The sequence below is a fragment of the Staurois parvus genome, unplaced genomic scaffold, assembly GCF_062004578.1.
Source record: "Staurois parvus isolate SC_StPar_1 unplaced genomic scaffold, SC_StPar_1.0 ptg000581l, whole genome shotgun sequence".
Classification (NCBI taxonomy): Eukaryota; Metazoa; Chordata; class Amphibia; order Anura; family Ranidae; genus Staurois; species Staurois parvus.
Window position 1 is genome coordinate 7,059,253 of NW_028318377.1, and position 14,979 is coordinate 7,074,231.

At 41.7% G+C, this 14,979-nt stretch overlaps 1 protein-coding gene across 1 annotated transcript in view; it reads right to left on the minus strand.

The window, feature by feature from the left end:
• POLR1A (RNA polymerase I subunit A) overlaps positions 1 to 14,979 on the minus strand; it is a 148,009-nt gene that overhangs the window by 4,830 nt on the left and 128,200 nt on the right. Inside the window, exons 32-33 of the mRNA XM_089692295.1 lie at positions 3,686 to 3,803; positions 3,260 to 3,424 (exon numbers count right to left, since the gene is read on the minus strand). Coding sequence (XP_089548421.1) covers positions 3,260 to 3,424; positions 3,686 to 3,803 — 283 coding nt within the window. The remainder of the gene's footprint in view (positions 1 to 3,259; positions 3,425 to 3,685; positions 3,804 to 14,979) is intronic.

The following is a 14,979-nucleotide window of genomic DNA, read 5'->3' on the forward strand; positions in this document are numbered from 1 at the left end:
GATAGGACCTGGTGATTGACATTCCTAGCCGCCAATGGTGGCCCAATACCCGGAAATGCACATCACGTATATATACACACATGATTTTGCGCAGCCCTGCAGCAGTAATTCTACTATAGAGCGGCAGGCAAGTGATAAGCAGCTTGTCTCGAAGGGTGCTTCATACCAGGTTGTGGAAATTATTAGTGGTTCCCCAATACATCTCAGCAGAACCCCTGCACTGCAGCACAACACACCCTGCATTGGTGTTTGCTGTAAACTATATGCAGCAACTCCTACTTGTTTCATGTGCCGAGGTGTCACAAGCTGGTGATTTTGAATGGGTTGTCTAACAAAGTCGCATACAGCATTGTGGTGTGAAGGTGCCTCAAAGTGCCTAATCCCCAAAACAAAAATATAATCTACTGCAGTCTACCAGTCTCTAAGCTGCATTGGTTTTCTTTTTTTGGAGGCTTTTTTCTTCCTTATGTTCACCTGATGATCTTTCCAGTGACAGTTCATGTTTTAGAGCAAGGGTCTTCATGTTTTAGAGTGAGTTTACTGTAATTCAGACTTTAGGGGGCCACACTGTGTCCAGTGGGAGTAGAAAATGTCCTGGCATCAGTGGGCGTAAACAATATCCCATCTTCAGTATTAGGGACATTATTAGTGCCCCGTCATCGGTGCCAGTGGGAGGAACAGTGCCTCCTGTACCACCATCCCCTCCCTCCTAGACTGTAAGCTCGAAAGAGCAGGGCCCTCAATCCCCTCATGTTTTGCATTGTATTGGTATTGTTCTGTCACATGTTCTGTCCCCCTTTGTAATGTACAGCGCTGAGCGAACTATTGGCGCTTTATAAATACTGTATAATAATAATAATGAACAAGTTTCAGAATAAATACAAGGAAACAGAACAGGAAGAACTAAAACCTACTGTGTGAAGAGAGGAAATGGAGGCCCAGCAGAGGAAACAAAGATAAAAGTTGCAAGAAACATTTATAACCTTGGCCTGTCTGGGTAATCATCCAACAGTTAGGTTCTAATTCAGTTTCCTCTAATGCAATCCACCGGGCCTGTACCAATAACTTTACAGAGCAATGCAAAACATGGTGGTAGGTGCTTGTCTTCATTTTGTGTCTCAGAGGACTTAAGGATCCAAAAATAGTAACCCACACCCTAGTTTTTCACTTGTCACCTGGGTGATTCTCATGGAACATATGTGTATAAGGAGAGTATTTGTGGAATGCCAGATGACTTAACAAAGATCGTATCATGTCTCTGTGTGACACAACGCTTTGGCTTCTCACGTGATTCTGTCACACACCTCACATCACATCCTCTGCAGCTATGAAGCAAGTTCACTTAGGCACAAAGACAACAAACGCATTTCACATAAAAAATAAATCATTTAGGAATGCGCCTTCGGGTGGCAGGATGGGGGCGCAGTAAAAACGTATCCCCAGCCACTTGCTTCGGATTTGGATTTTTAACCCCTTCACACCGCCTGTACACAGCCTCATTGAAGTGAGTCATCTTCCGTGAAGCCACATTAGTATTACAGAGTATTAGGAGTACCTGTGCTTGTGCTGTGAGTGCGCCCCCAGTACAGAGACCAGGCTCTCACCCAGGGCTCATACTAATGGCAGGGAACAGGGACTAACCCTAGGTTCACATCTGTGCAGGTGGTGCCGCTGCGGATCCGCACGAAAATCCATGCAGCCGCACCACCCTCACAGAAGAATGCGGACCCGTGGGTGGGTGCCATTAGTTCTAATGGCAAGCCGCCCGCACTGGAAAACGCAACCGTACTGGGAACTGAGCTTCCCGCGCGGGCTGCGTTTTTGGAAGAAGTGCAGGGACTTCTTCCCTGCGTGTCACGGGCACGGGTGTTCATTCAAATGAATGGGCTCTCATGCCTGTGCAAAACGCGGCCCGCACGTCCGCATATATGTGAACAGGAACTTACAGTTCCCATTAACCTGATCACTGTTATAGCCTCTGATTGGCTATCACATTGATCAGTCATTGAGCAGCCTGCCCATGTGTTTTTTTTTCTCCTCTGAATAGAGAGAAAGATACATCGTATACATACAGAATACTTTATATAATATATCATATTATTGTCTCCTTGACAGGGGAGAAAGATGTAAACAAATGCGTGTAGTAAAAATAAATAAAAAAAGCTAGATCAAGGTTTGATCTAGGTCAGTGTTAGGGTCAAGGTCAGGGTCAAATGTCCAGGTCAGTTTAGTTTTAGGTAGAAAAAAATATATATTTTTTTTAATTAGTATCATTGTGTTTTAGGTAGGATTTAAAAAAGCAAAATGTGCACCATTGTTTCTAGGCCCTACTATAGGTACAAATAACATACACGTGTAGTATTGCTGCAATTGTCAGGAGCAGGAGAATTTACTGTGGGTTGTTCTTTGGCGGTAAGTTATGGCAATAGCAAAAAATAATCAACTCATTTTTTTTTTTTACCATTTTGGGCCAGTTTTCCTTTGACATAAAAAATTCTGTTACCATTTACCACCAAAAGAAAGTTTAATCTGTCTATATAAGATATAATCCACCTGGGTACACAAAGTAGTTGTCATGATATGTAGTTTTACTCACACATCTAAATTGAAAAAATAAAAAAACTGTGTTCAGGCTAAAGCTGGCCTTAGATAAGTCGAAACGTGAACAAAATCTGTGTCGATCGTTGAAGCATTTGTTTTTCACATCCTTATTGTGCCAGCTGCGACACATGATTATTGTGCTGCAATCTAAAGCCCCTGTCCAACATGTTTTGGGTTTTTTTTTTTGAAAAATGAAACAAATGTTGGCACAACAGCATTGAACCATTTTCATTTTTTTTTTCGGCAAGAACATTCGGTTTTCAACTCATCTATGGCAGGTTTAAGAGGAGCAGGGGCTGTTTACATGTATCCACACAACCAGCTGTTACATGTAGTTAGGAAAAGGTGTTTGAGGCTCAGTGAGTTCTTAAAGCAGTTACATGCGGTTAGGGATAGATGAGCAACCCTGGATACGGACAGATGTATCCAAGTTCAAAGTCTTAAGAAGCAACAGGTAATCCCTATTTTTCTCCTTAAAATTCTGATTTGCCCAAATGTCACCCTGTCACTTCACTGCTATCAACGGCCATCTCTTCCAATTAGATAGTAAATTTCTATGGCCAAAGTATAACAATATTGTCTCAGCTCATATTTATTGATTCTTTAAAGTCCTGTGAAGGATGCTGGTGCTGGATACAGATCTACAATATATAATTACCTGCCATTGTAGCATCCTTCAGGAATTTGTAGCTGGTCTCAAATGTCATCTGCTGGAAAGGGGAGGAGCTTGACTGCATACCAAAGCGATTTAGGGGACGATATGTTCCTTCAAAGCACATGTAATCTGCTACAAGGGAGAGGTGACGAGGATCCACCTCAATACCTAGACAGAAGAAAAGCAGAGAACAGATGGGTGAGAATAATGGAAAACAAGGATGCATTAAAATCAAAGATCACAGAATGACCTACATCAGTTTTGACAAGCGTATCAAACACACAGAGCCTCATTAATGAAATCCAGAAACCAATTGTATACTCAAATTGTATTATGTAAGAAAGAAAATAGGAACCCAATTGGATACCAAGGAAAGAACAGTCTCACTTACCTACAGCAATTTAAATTACAAAGACCAATGTTACTTACCATAAACAGCAAACACATCTTTAATTTCTTTTTCAACAGCCCTCAAGGCAGCCTCTATGCCATATGTATTTGCCATTGCATGAATGTCATTCGAATACAACCTTTTCAGGTCTAGTATCTGAAGAAAAAAAAAAAAAAAGAGAAATTAGCCCTATGTAACTTCAAAGACAACATGCAACACATAACTAGCCTTAGGGAAGCTAGGAGTAATCCATATCAACCCACTGAATTTTAGTTTTCTACCTAACAATAGTAAAAAAATTAAAGGAGTATTCTGAATGAATGCTATAAACATAAGACAGTTTCTTTTTTTTATAAAGCTAAAATATTATTATAGGGCAAAAAAAAAAATTAAAATGTATTTGGGTGATGCAAAGAATACAGCAAATTCAAACCGTTAACCACACAATGAGGTTTGAAGGACATTCCTTGAAATCAGTTCAAGGTTAGTAGTTGCAATTTGAGATCCAGTCCCTTGTTGTTTTCAAGAAAGACCTCTCTTTTTATGCATGAAAGCACAACAACTGGATTGTCCAGAGATGTAAGATGTTAAATGGTAAGGATTTTCCAGTGCAATGAAAGGAATGACTTGGCCAAGCTTGGTTTTAGAGCCTCCAAGACTAAGACTTTCTGGTCTTTGGTCTCAGACAGTTCAGCCTGTCTAGGGACAAAGGTGACTTGTCCCACATGTTGACAAGATATTGTGCTCCAGGTTCTTGGCGTGGAGCAGAGGAGGTATGAAGTAGAAGAGTAGGTCTACTCTGGAATTGAAGGGCACAAACTGAAGAGTCCTTAGCTGAAATAAGGCTCATATAAAAAAGCAAATGACTAGCATATCAGACATCACACAAAACTCAAGATGGCTATCTGGTCTACATGATTCAATCTATGTTGGTCCAGGCTGACATTAGTGAATTTGAAAGTGAGCCAGAGGTTGCGACAGTAAGATCCAAAAAGTGGGTGCAGAAAGTAAATCAGTAAGCACAAACGTGTCTGGAAAGAGCTTATCATCTAAAGGAGCACCCTCAACCGACAGGAGTTAAGCGCCTTTGAATACTTTCTGGATACACTGTATGTAAAACATAAAAAATAAGGGTTTATACTGTTTAAAATCCAGCAATACACTGTCTCACCCTCTCCAAATGCTCAGTTGCTCTGCATTTTTAGGCACTGCTGAATTAGTAGAGGTTGATCTGCTGACAGCCTTGAAGTGGAATTAAACCCAGCTATCCTTTACAGCCAAGGAAGCTGCTTCTGTTTGATCTGCAACTGCCATGGTTGTTGCACATGGATTCAGTTATGACACCAGACATTTGATGGTTTGACAGTTTGGTTGAGAATACAAGCAAACGTGACAGCTAGCTATCCCGCCATTCCAGAGTATAACTGTTTTTTGAATCCATTAAATTGATGGGTTTAGTTCTGCTTTATGGTTTACTGCTGTTCAGGGGCTCTAGGCTTCAACAAAATGGCAGCCTCCAGCAAGAAGAAACACGAACAATGCTGGAGGCAATTTACAGCACATACTAATTTTGGTAGCATAATTTTTAATGTGGAATGCATTTTCCTGGCTTAAAAACATAAATTTTTTTATCAAGTTGTTATGGGTAAAGTTCCGCTTTAAACAAATCAGTAAAAGGATACAAGGTTGCAAAAACAGTTGGAAAGAAGAACAAACTTTTTTTGGGATGTTTCCAGCCCTTGCATAAGAAAAAAAAACCAAAAGAAAGAAAACAGTGAGCAGCTGGTAATGAGGAAACACTTTTGTGAATTTGCGTGACCTGTAAGAGCCAAGACCACAGACTGAACTGCTGGAGGTGACAGCTTTAGAGAAGCACAGAAAGACAAGCTCCCTTTGTTTGGGGTGGAAGTAGCTTTTTTGTTGAGTACACCTCTCTTGGGTGAACACAACAGAAGGAGCAACGTCTGATGGACAGTGTTGTGCGTAATGTAAGGGTTTCTCTTGCGAATAAAGCTTTTTTTTTTTTTTTTTTTTTTAGAAAAGGTTTTGGGATCAGCACAGGTGGTAGCTGGACCCACCATGGTGATGGTCCCTTGCTATCAAGGAATGTGCTGCAAAGCACATCAAGATTTGTGTAGAATAATCCCCTCATGTTAATAGAGTCAGACACACTGCACCGCAATAGTGATGAGTAACTAACAGACTGGAGGTTGGAGGCTAGGCATTAATGGAACTTTTGCAGCTGGGTAGGAGCTCAAGACCAGTAGACTGAGCAAACCAAGAGTCTAGACAAGGGCAAGCTTCAGCATCACTGCAGGTAGACAGCAGGAACTGAATAGAGACTGTGCTCCATGTGTCCACGTCCGTCTGGAAGACAGGAGCAGCAGGGAGGTGCCTTCATGTTGCGTTAGGGTGCAATGTGCACAAACGTCGCCTGAAACTATGACTACAAAGCCCCTCTTGTCAGCTTAACCTCTCCTGTACAATTGATGACTAGGACAGGAGGAAAATGTGAAAACTTCCCTACAGGTCGATGCATCAGATAGATTAGGTGTCTGGCCCACATGGCTGCTCACTTAAATGTAAGTCTTCGGAGACAGGGTCAAGATACAAGAGTATAGCAACAGCTATAGACACAGCATACGCTCTGAAATGACAGACCAGAGCTTAGGCTGGAAAGCAGTATAAGCAGGTCCCAGCACCCAAAGGGTACTTCCAGACTTACACTGGGGTGCCTCAGCAAGGTTGTCACATTGAGATCCACTAGCACGCCCCTCTGAGATAAAATTGCAATTCTTAGCTCCACGAGTAGCAACTCCTGTCTAAATCAGTCAGCAGCTGTTCATTAAAGAATTCCACAAATTTGCGAAGGTTATTAGATTCTGTAATGAGAACATTAAGAAGGCTGCCATTATTGACCCCTCTACGTGAATGTTCGTTCCCTTGCAGTCATGCAGATGCTTTTGATGTATTGTTTCCATGTCATTGGCCCAGGACAATGATAGAGATCAAGAGTTTATAGAATGCTTGCTCTGAGTCTGTGTCAGAGGAAAACAGGCATTTTAAAAAAGGATTCAAAATTGCAGCCCCCCCCCCATACTTTGCTCATGACAGGCACTTTATGTGTCAAGGTTAGCAGAGCTGATAAAAGATGTCCATCTTCTTGGCAAAAAACTGTAACATGCTGGTCACATGTGGGGTTGCATCCAGGGCTGGCCAACAGTTTTGTTGCCAGTATCTAATACTCCTGTTGGTGTCAGCATAACAAAGTTAAAGAATCCAGAGTCCCTCAATGGGTGTTAGATACATTTTTTGTGTTCAGATTATCTTTTATTTTTCCAGCCTGACCAAAAAACATAAAAGCTGGCACATTAGCTGCAGTCACATGGAAACCAAACACCTATACCAGATGCCCAATGACACTATGTGTGTAGACAGAAATACATGAGCTGCATCAATCAGGGCAGAAGATCTGATGACCGTGTATAATGCTCAGGAGCAAAAATATCAAAATAAAGAGACCTTTGATTTATCTTTAAAGGGGACTGGTCACTTGCACAATATTATAAGTGACTTGTAAACCCCACTTATTGTAGCAATACAGCTAAATTAAAAATTAATGTAGTAAAATCTAATGCAATTTAAAAAAAAAAAAAGTTTGAGAACTGTTGCACTGCAAACACATGTGTAAAAATACCTGCACCCAGGCATGCCACGTGAGAGGAATAATTGAAGGGCCATCAGTTTTAGTTAAACCCATCTCTGAGCAAACAAGAACATCCTCCCTCCCTTAACATTATAGCTGATTAAAAAAATAAATAAATAAAAATAAAATGTCCTATTTACTTGAAGTCGAAGTCATGTGACATTTGGGTCCTCTCCCCTCTCTTTTTTGTTTACATTTGAGGAGTCATCCTTTTGGGTGTCAACATGTGTTCTCTGTACAATTCCTATTGGTGAAGGAGCAAGTTCGAGCAGCGGGACTCCTATCACTGAGGCTTTGTAGGCAATGGAACTACAGGAGGTGGCAAGGGGATGAGCTCCCCATGCAGAAGAGGAGATTTGGAACTCCACCACACTGGAGAGATTGAAACCAGAATGTATGAAGTTTCTCCCCAGCAGGAACACTCTGACTTGGGCTGTGTCCAAGACAAGACCCAGAAGCTCCAAAACGAGGAGTTGGTTCCAGTGATCATTTCTGAAGGTTCAGGATCCGTCTGAACCACAAAGGGTCAAAATGGCCAGAGGTGACCAAAATCACTGTAGATGGGCAGCAGGAGCATATTAAAGATAAACGTCCTTGTGTCTCTTTGCACCAGGTAGATGGTGTTTGGTGATAGAGTGAGGTGTGCCCGACAATACACTTAGCTAATGATGTCCATGTTCAGTTCCTCTGTGTAAACCCTTTCTTTGGCAAAAGTGTCAGGAACAGGGATTCGAGGTGATGTAGCTTGTGGTGCTCGACTAAATTGGCCTGCTCACTAATGAGCCTTTGGAGACCCTGGACCACCAACCAAGTTTTACTAAAATGGAGATGAAGCTTCATCAGCATAGTAGAGAATAGTCTTTTTTTTTTTCTTCTTGAAACTCGTATATACAGTTGTGTTCAAAATAATAGCATTCAGATATCACTAACCTGATCAATCACTGTTTTTGGTAGAAATGATATTTCTACATGGCAAATAGTTTACTAGTAGGTGTAGTAGAGTAATAGAAATCCAACAGACCCAACAGTCATGACATGCATGCTGCTGATTCTGTGTAATTGAATCACTAATTGAAAGGGGCATGTACAAAATAATAGCAGCGTGGAGTTCTATTAGTGAGGTCATTCATTCTTTGAAAAACAGGTGGCAATTATTGCCCTTATTTAAGGAAGGAAGGCAGCAAATGTTGTACATGCTGGTTACAGTGCATTTCTCTCTGAAAATCTGATGAAAATTGGTCATTCCAGACATTGTTCAGAAGAACAGCGTACCTTGATTAAAAAGTTGATTGGAGAGGGGAAAACATATAAAGTAGTGCAGAAAATGATAGGCTGCTCAGCTAAAATGATTGCAAATGCTTTAAAATGGCAACCAAAACCTGAAAGACGTGGAAGAAAGTGAAAAACTACCATTCGAGTGGATAGAAGAATAGCCAAAATGGCAAGGATTCAGCCAACAATCAGCTCCAGGAAGATGAAAGAAGGTGTAAAGTTACCTGTGAGTACTGTTACAATTAGAAGATGCCTATGTGAAGCCAAGCTATCTGCAAGAAGCCCCCGCAAAGTCCCACTGTTGAAAAAAAGACATGTGTTAAAGAGGTTACAATTTGCCAAACTGGCCGGAGACAGTTTGTCAGACGACCCCCAAACACTGAATTCAAGCCACAGTACACTGTGAAGAAAGTGAAGCATGGTGGTGCAAGCATCATGATATGGGGATGTTTCTCATACTACGGTGTTGGGCCTATTTATCGCATACCAGGGATCATGGATCAGTTTGAATACATCAGAATACTTGAAGAGGTCATGCTGCCTTATGCTGAAGAGGAATTGCCATTGAAATGGGTGTTCCAACAAGACAACAACTCCAAACACACCAGTAAAAGTGCAACATCTTGGTTCCAGACCAACAAGATTGACGTTATGGAGTGGCCAGCCCAATCCCCGGATCTTAATCCAATAGAAAACTTGTGGGGTGACATCAAAAATGCAGTTTCTGAGGCAAAACCAAGAAATAGAGAAGAACTGTGGAATGTAGTCCAATCATCCTGGGCTGGAATACCTGATCACAGGTGCCAGAAGTTGGTTGACTCCATGCAACACAGATGTACAGCAGTTCTCAGAAACAGTGCTTATACAACTAAATATTCATTAGGTGATTCAAAGGAAAGCAAAATCTTCACACATTTTTCAGTTTATATAGTGAATGTTTGAGTTTGTAAAGAAGAATACAAACACTGCTATTTTTTTGAACAGTCTAATATTCACTTTTCTTCCATTTTTTTTTTAGAGGAACACAAATTTGATATATTTTTCTTCATGTTTTGATTTGGAATAGAATGTGTCGTGTTCCCAATGCATTTGTGTGTATGGAAATAAAAGCTATTAGAAGGATTTTGAGCTTTATTCACTTTTTTTCAACACACTGCTATTAGTTTGAACACAACATATATAGATAGATAGATATATATATATACTAAAGTTTAAAGAGTTTGTGTCCCTCAAAACAACATTTTGCACCATTTAAAAATGAGTATTTACAAAATTAAAAACAGCCAGCTTAAAAATCCTTTCAATTTACAGAGGGATGACCATGACAAGGTCATGCTCTTCTTTAAAAATAGGTTCCCAAATTTCAGCCTCCTCTAAAGTCTATTTATATCTAACCTTGTGCATTATTGTGAGTATTCAGACATAGACTTATGGCAGTAAATGTATTATGTGCAGTGATCCAGGGAAGATAATTATCAACATGTGATGCAAGCACATACAAATGTGCATGTAACATGTGTAATCATGTGACGACAAAACATACTTACACATTTGTACTGGCCAGTAGGGTAGATGATCTGGGCAACTGGAATGTATAGGTCGTCAGAAAGAACTGTCAGAGCTTTGCCCTTTAGGAATGGCCCACTCTTCAAATGTAGAGAGGGCAATGAGAGAGCTGCTGTGGATATGCACACCTCTAGGTGCCTACACTTCGCTGCATTTTTCTTTCCAGTGATGTTCCAAAAAACTACAGACCAGTCAGCCTAACATCAACAGAAGGTGTAAGGTACTCTTACTTCAGAAATTTGTCTGCAATAAGGGTATCATGAGTGAAAATCACCAGCATGGATTTATAATAGACTGTTCTTGTCAGATCAACTCGTTACCCTTCGTTGAGAAACCAGATGGTGGCAGTCCAGTGGACATAATTTATCTAGATTTTGCTAAAGCATTTGTTACTATATCTCATAAATGTTTAATCTTTAAAATAAGGCCTGTTGAAGTTGAAGAACTTGTATGTACAAGGATAGGAAACTGGTTACATGAACAGGTCCCAGAGAGTAGTGATAAATCATTCATTCTCTGAATGATCTAAAATTGTGAGTGATGTGCCCCATTGTTTGTCTTGGGGTCAACGCTGTTCAAGTTATTTATCAATGATACAGAAGTTCATTAGGCTACATTACGAGCTCAATGTCAGTGTTTGCTGATAATACCGAATTAACCAGGGAAATAAAGTTGGCACAAGATGTTGCATCGTTACATCGTTGTGCCAAAATACACATGCAAAATACACAGTTTGAGGTGCTCCCCTAGGAGAATAAGTGATGGCAAAGGATCTGGGTGTGCATGTAGATTACAGACGGAATAATAGAACTAGAACTAAACCACAGCTAACAAAGCTAGCAAAAATACTCCCATACATTAAAAAAGGACATACATTCCAGCGTTAGATCAATAATTCTACCCTTTCACAAAACACTGGTTTGGCCTCATGTTGAAAATGTAGTTCCTGATCCTCAGGAAAGGCGTTGTTGAGATACATTGTAGAATGGGTTCAGCAAAGGGTAAACCAAATGAATAAAGGGGGAATGAGTAAATGATTACATAGAGTAGTTATTCACTCTGGAGAAGCAAAAACAAACAGGAGCGCGAGATCCCATCAAGATCATAGCAACATTTATGGACTCCAATAAAATAGCACACTTACATTAAGGTAACTCTTTGTCAGCATGGGCGAGTAGAGGGCAAGAGGTCATCACAGGCAGGGACTGTATCCGAGCTGCAGTGAGCGATCCCGAAGTCAGCTCAAGAGGGACCCGTTTAGTATGACAGCTAATGTTTACTTGGTTCAACATCTGCCGCCACCGTTCCACCCCGTGGCTGAACTCTAAGTCTTATAGGGGGGCAGTACTGTAGCAAACTTGCTCATCAGAGATGGACGTGGAGTTGCCCTTTTTTATTAGAAGTATTCCTCAATCCTTTATTCCCTACCCCCTCCCTTCCTGAGAGGCACAGGGACAGATGTGTAAGTGTTAAAAGTTGCTGGCAGGCTGAAGTAGCAGGGGGCCCAGCGCTACAAAGCCATAGAGACAGCAGACTCTCTGTCCAAGGGACCTGTGTGATTTCACACCTCGGGGAAGGATGGCAGAACCTTCTCAAGAGTTCAAGGCATTCCCCAGAAGCACAAACAAGATAACATTTTTAACAGATCTGGTTTTCCCCTATGTTTCATATCATGGATTATGACAGATGTTGGTTCTAATTCAGAGTTCGCCCGACTGACCCCTCCCTAAACAGCGTATTGGTCAGTTACTCAGAGCCATTCCTCCTGCTGGGGGACTTTTAAAAACTCAGGCTAGCAGGCCTAAGAGTTAAGCTAAACACATCTCCCAATTTTAACATCGTAACAGCAGGAGATCAAAGACCCTTCGCTCTGCAACTTGGATCTGCTTACCTTAAAGCTTAACATGGCAAGTAACTTAACCCTGTAACTGCTCCCTGTTATCTCTTTGCTGTGCTATTTCTATGCATATGTATATATAAGTATATATCTTAGGTACATTTTTTTGTAAATATTTTATTGCACCTGTTTGACTCTTTTAGTAATAAATCTTTCTTTCTGAAAGTGTTAAACTGTTTCTAAAGCGCTTAATTGCAATTTACGAATCCCTGCCTTCTGAAGAGACGCTACTGTGTTTGTTTAATCCTCTGCCCAATTGGCCTGTGGTGACCGTATTGGACAGGCGACTTTTCAACCATTACAGTGTATATTGAATAAAGAGAGTTTCCCCTTTCTCTGTACAAAAAGGGGTGGTGGCAGTGAAGGGTTAGTTGCGTAATTAACCCGACCCAGTAAAAAGCGCATTCAGGCTGCCGGTGCGTCGATTGCGTTCCATTAGCTGGACAATCATTGTGCAGGGCGCAGCTGAGTGTGGCATTGTTACGCACGTCACATCGCGGTTTTAGATCGGCCGGTCCTTCGGTCACGAGTTTGGTGAGAAGGTCTGGGGTCTGACGCCGTGGGCATGACGTATTGTTGATCGCGGTTGTGCGATTGTCGCATGTTGAAGGTGGCGACCGTGCGTCCGTGACAAGTACCACTTTTCGAAGAAGGTTATAGCCCCCCTTGTCAGCTGTCATGCTCAGCAGGTCCCTCTTGAGCCGGCTTCAGGATTGCTCAACTGCAGCTATCAGATACAGTCCCTGCCTATGATGACACCTTGCCATCTACTCACCCATGCTGACAAAGAGTTACCTTAGTGTAAGTGTGCTATCTTTTGGAGTCATTAAATGTTCCTATGGTTTTAATGGGATCCTGCACTCCTGTCCTTTTGTTTTCATGCTCAGCTTGGATCTGCCTAGATCATTGATGGAAGCTGCAGGAGCCCTGGTCCTCTCCTCTGCCTCTGAACCTGCTGGTTCATATTCCAATTTGGGGACTAGAAGCTGAGGGTCACTGGGCGCTGTGGCGGTTTTGTTTTTCAATCTGCAGAAGAGGCACTTCAAGGGGGGATATAATTACAATGTACAAATATACCAAAGGTGACTCTAGTAACTGTACCAAACTGTTTACTCTGCCCCTGAAGAAGATGCATTTCCACAATGTGAGGCTAGAAGAAACTAGGTTTACAGTAGAACTGTAGGCAAAACTTGTTTTTGCATTGTGGATAGAGTAATGCAGGCCATATCTGGGTCGTTTATCGGCCCAATTTTCGTCCGCACGAAAATGGCCGACAATCACGCCGTTAGTGGGGCCAGCCCGTTGGCCGTTTTTCGCGGATCTTCTCATTTATTTTTATCGGTCATGTTGGAAAATCCACAAAAAAACAGCCATTTTTCGTGGACATTGGTGGCAGCATCACTGCCAGCAACGACCGATTTTTTGTTTATCGCCCGAAAATTCGGCTGATAAACGACCTGTCTGTGGCCTGCCTAAGGGAAGGTCATAACTCCTGTCAGTTAATTTTTTGCCATCTGTGTCCCACTGGGGATAATTCTCTTCACATCCGGTCCCATAGCCAAAACAGGGAGTGAGAGGAAATTCCTGCAAATTAAAGGAATCCCTAGGGGATCCCCAGGTCACCAGAACTAGTGTTGGTATTGAAAGATTTCCCCCTCTATTACTTTTCAGAAAACAACCCAAAATTTGGGATTTTCTTTTACTTTCAATAATGGTTAAAGTTCTTCTAAAGGCTTAAATAAAAAAACAAAAAATTACAAACATGTTATACTTTCCTGCTCTGTGCAGTGGTTTTGCACAGAGCAGCCTGGATTCTCCTTGTCTTGGGGCCCCTGCCGGTGCTCCTGGCCCCTCCCTCCTGTCAAGTGCCCACACATCAAGTAGCTTGCTATGGGGGCACCGCAGTATGCATACTCCCCAGCCGCTGCTCCATGACCATTCACACACGAAGCTGTGACTCAGCCCCGCCCCCTCTCTCTTCTCATTTGCTCACTGACTGTGACTGACAGCAGTGGGAGCCAGTGGCTTCCACTGCTGTCTCACCCGATGAGGAGAGGGAGTCCCAGAGTAGCTGAGACTCCAGTGCATATTGCTGGATCGCAAGGGGGCTTAGGTGTGTATTGGGGGGGGGCTGGGGAGGATGCTGCACAGAGAGGGTTTTTACCTGAATGCATGAAGGTAAAAAGCCTTGCACCTTTAAAACCACTTTAACAGAACAAATAAAGAGGGTGACTCTCCTTAACGTGTACACAGACAGCAATAAGTACTGACACGTGTTGTAATCCATCACCAATCTGTCCAAAACAAAAACAGTGTTGCCTTTAGTTGTACTTCAACCTTAGATTTCAGAAAGGGATCTTTACTGCTAGAGCAGTAAAAATGTGAACTCCCTCCCCCAGAATGTAGACAAACCCCCCCCCCCAAAAAAAACTTTCAGATGTTTTCTTCAGGAAGCAGAATATACAGTGCTATGAGAATTACTAGGGGAAAAAATGCACAAACACATATAGGCTGAACTGGAAAGAAATGTGTATTTTTTCAACTTTATAATCTATGGAAACTATGAAAAACTAATAAATTCACTCACCCAGTTTGTTTTATCACCTTTCCTCTACAACCTGTCACAGCACCACTAAGAAACTAAATAGCTTTTATTTACTATTCAGTGAAATTTAAAAAGGTCAATGAAAAACAGAAAAAAAAAAAAAAGTTTACTTTGTTCAGAACACAGTTATTAGTGCCTTGCCTGAACCAGTCATTGCTGGTAATGAAGCTTATCATGTGTACGAGAGCCAACATTTTAACACACTACAAATGGAATATGTTAGTATGAGTTCATCCATTCTAAACGAATACTCCAGTATTGGATGGGCACTGAGTGGAAGGTGGGT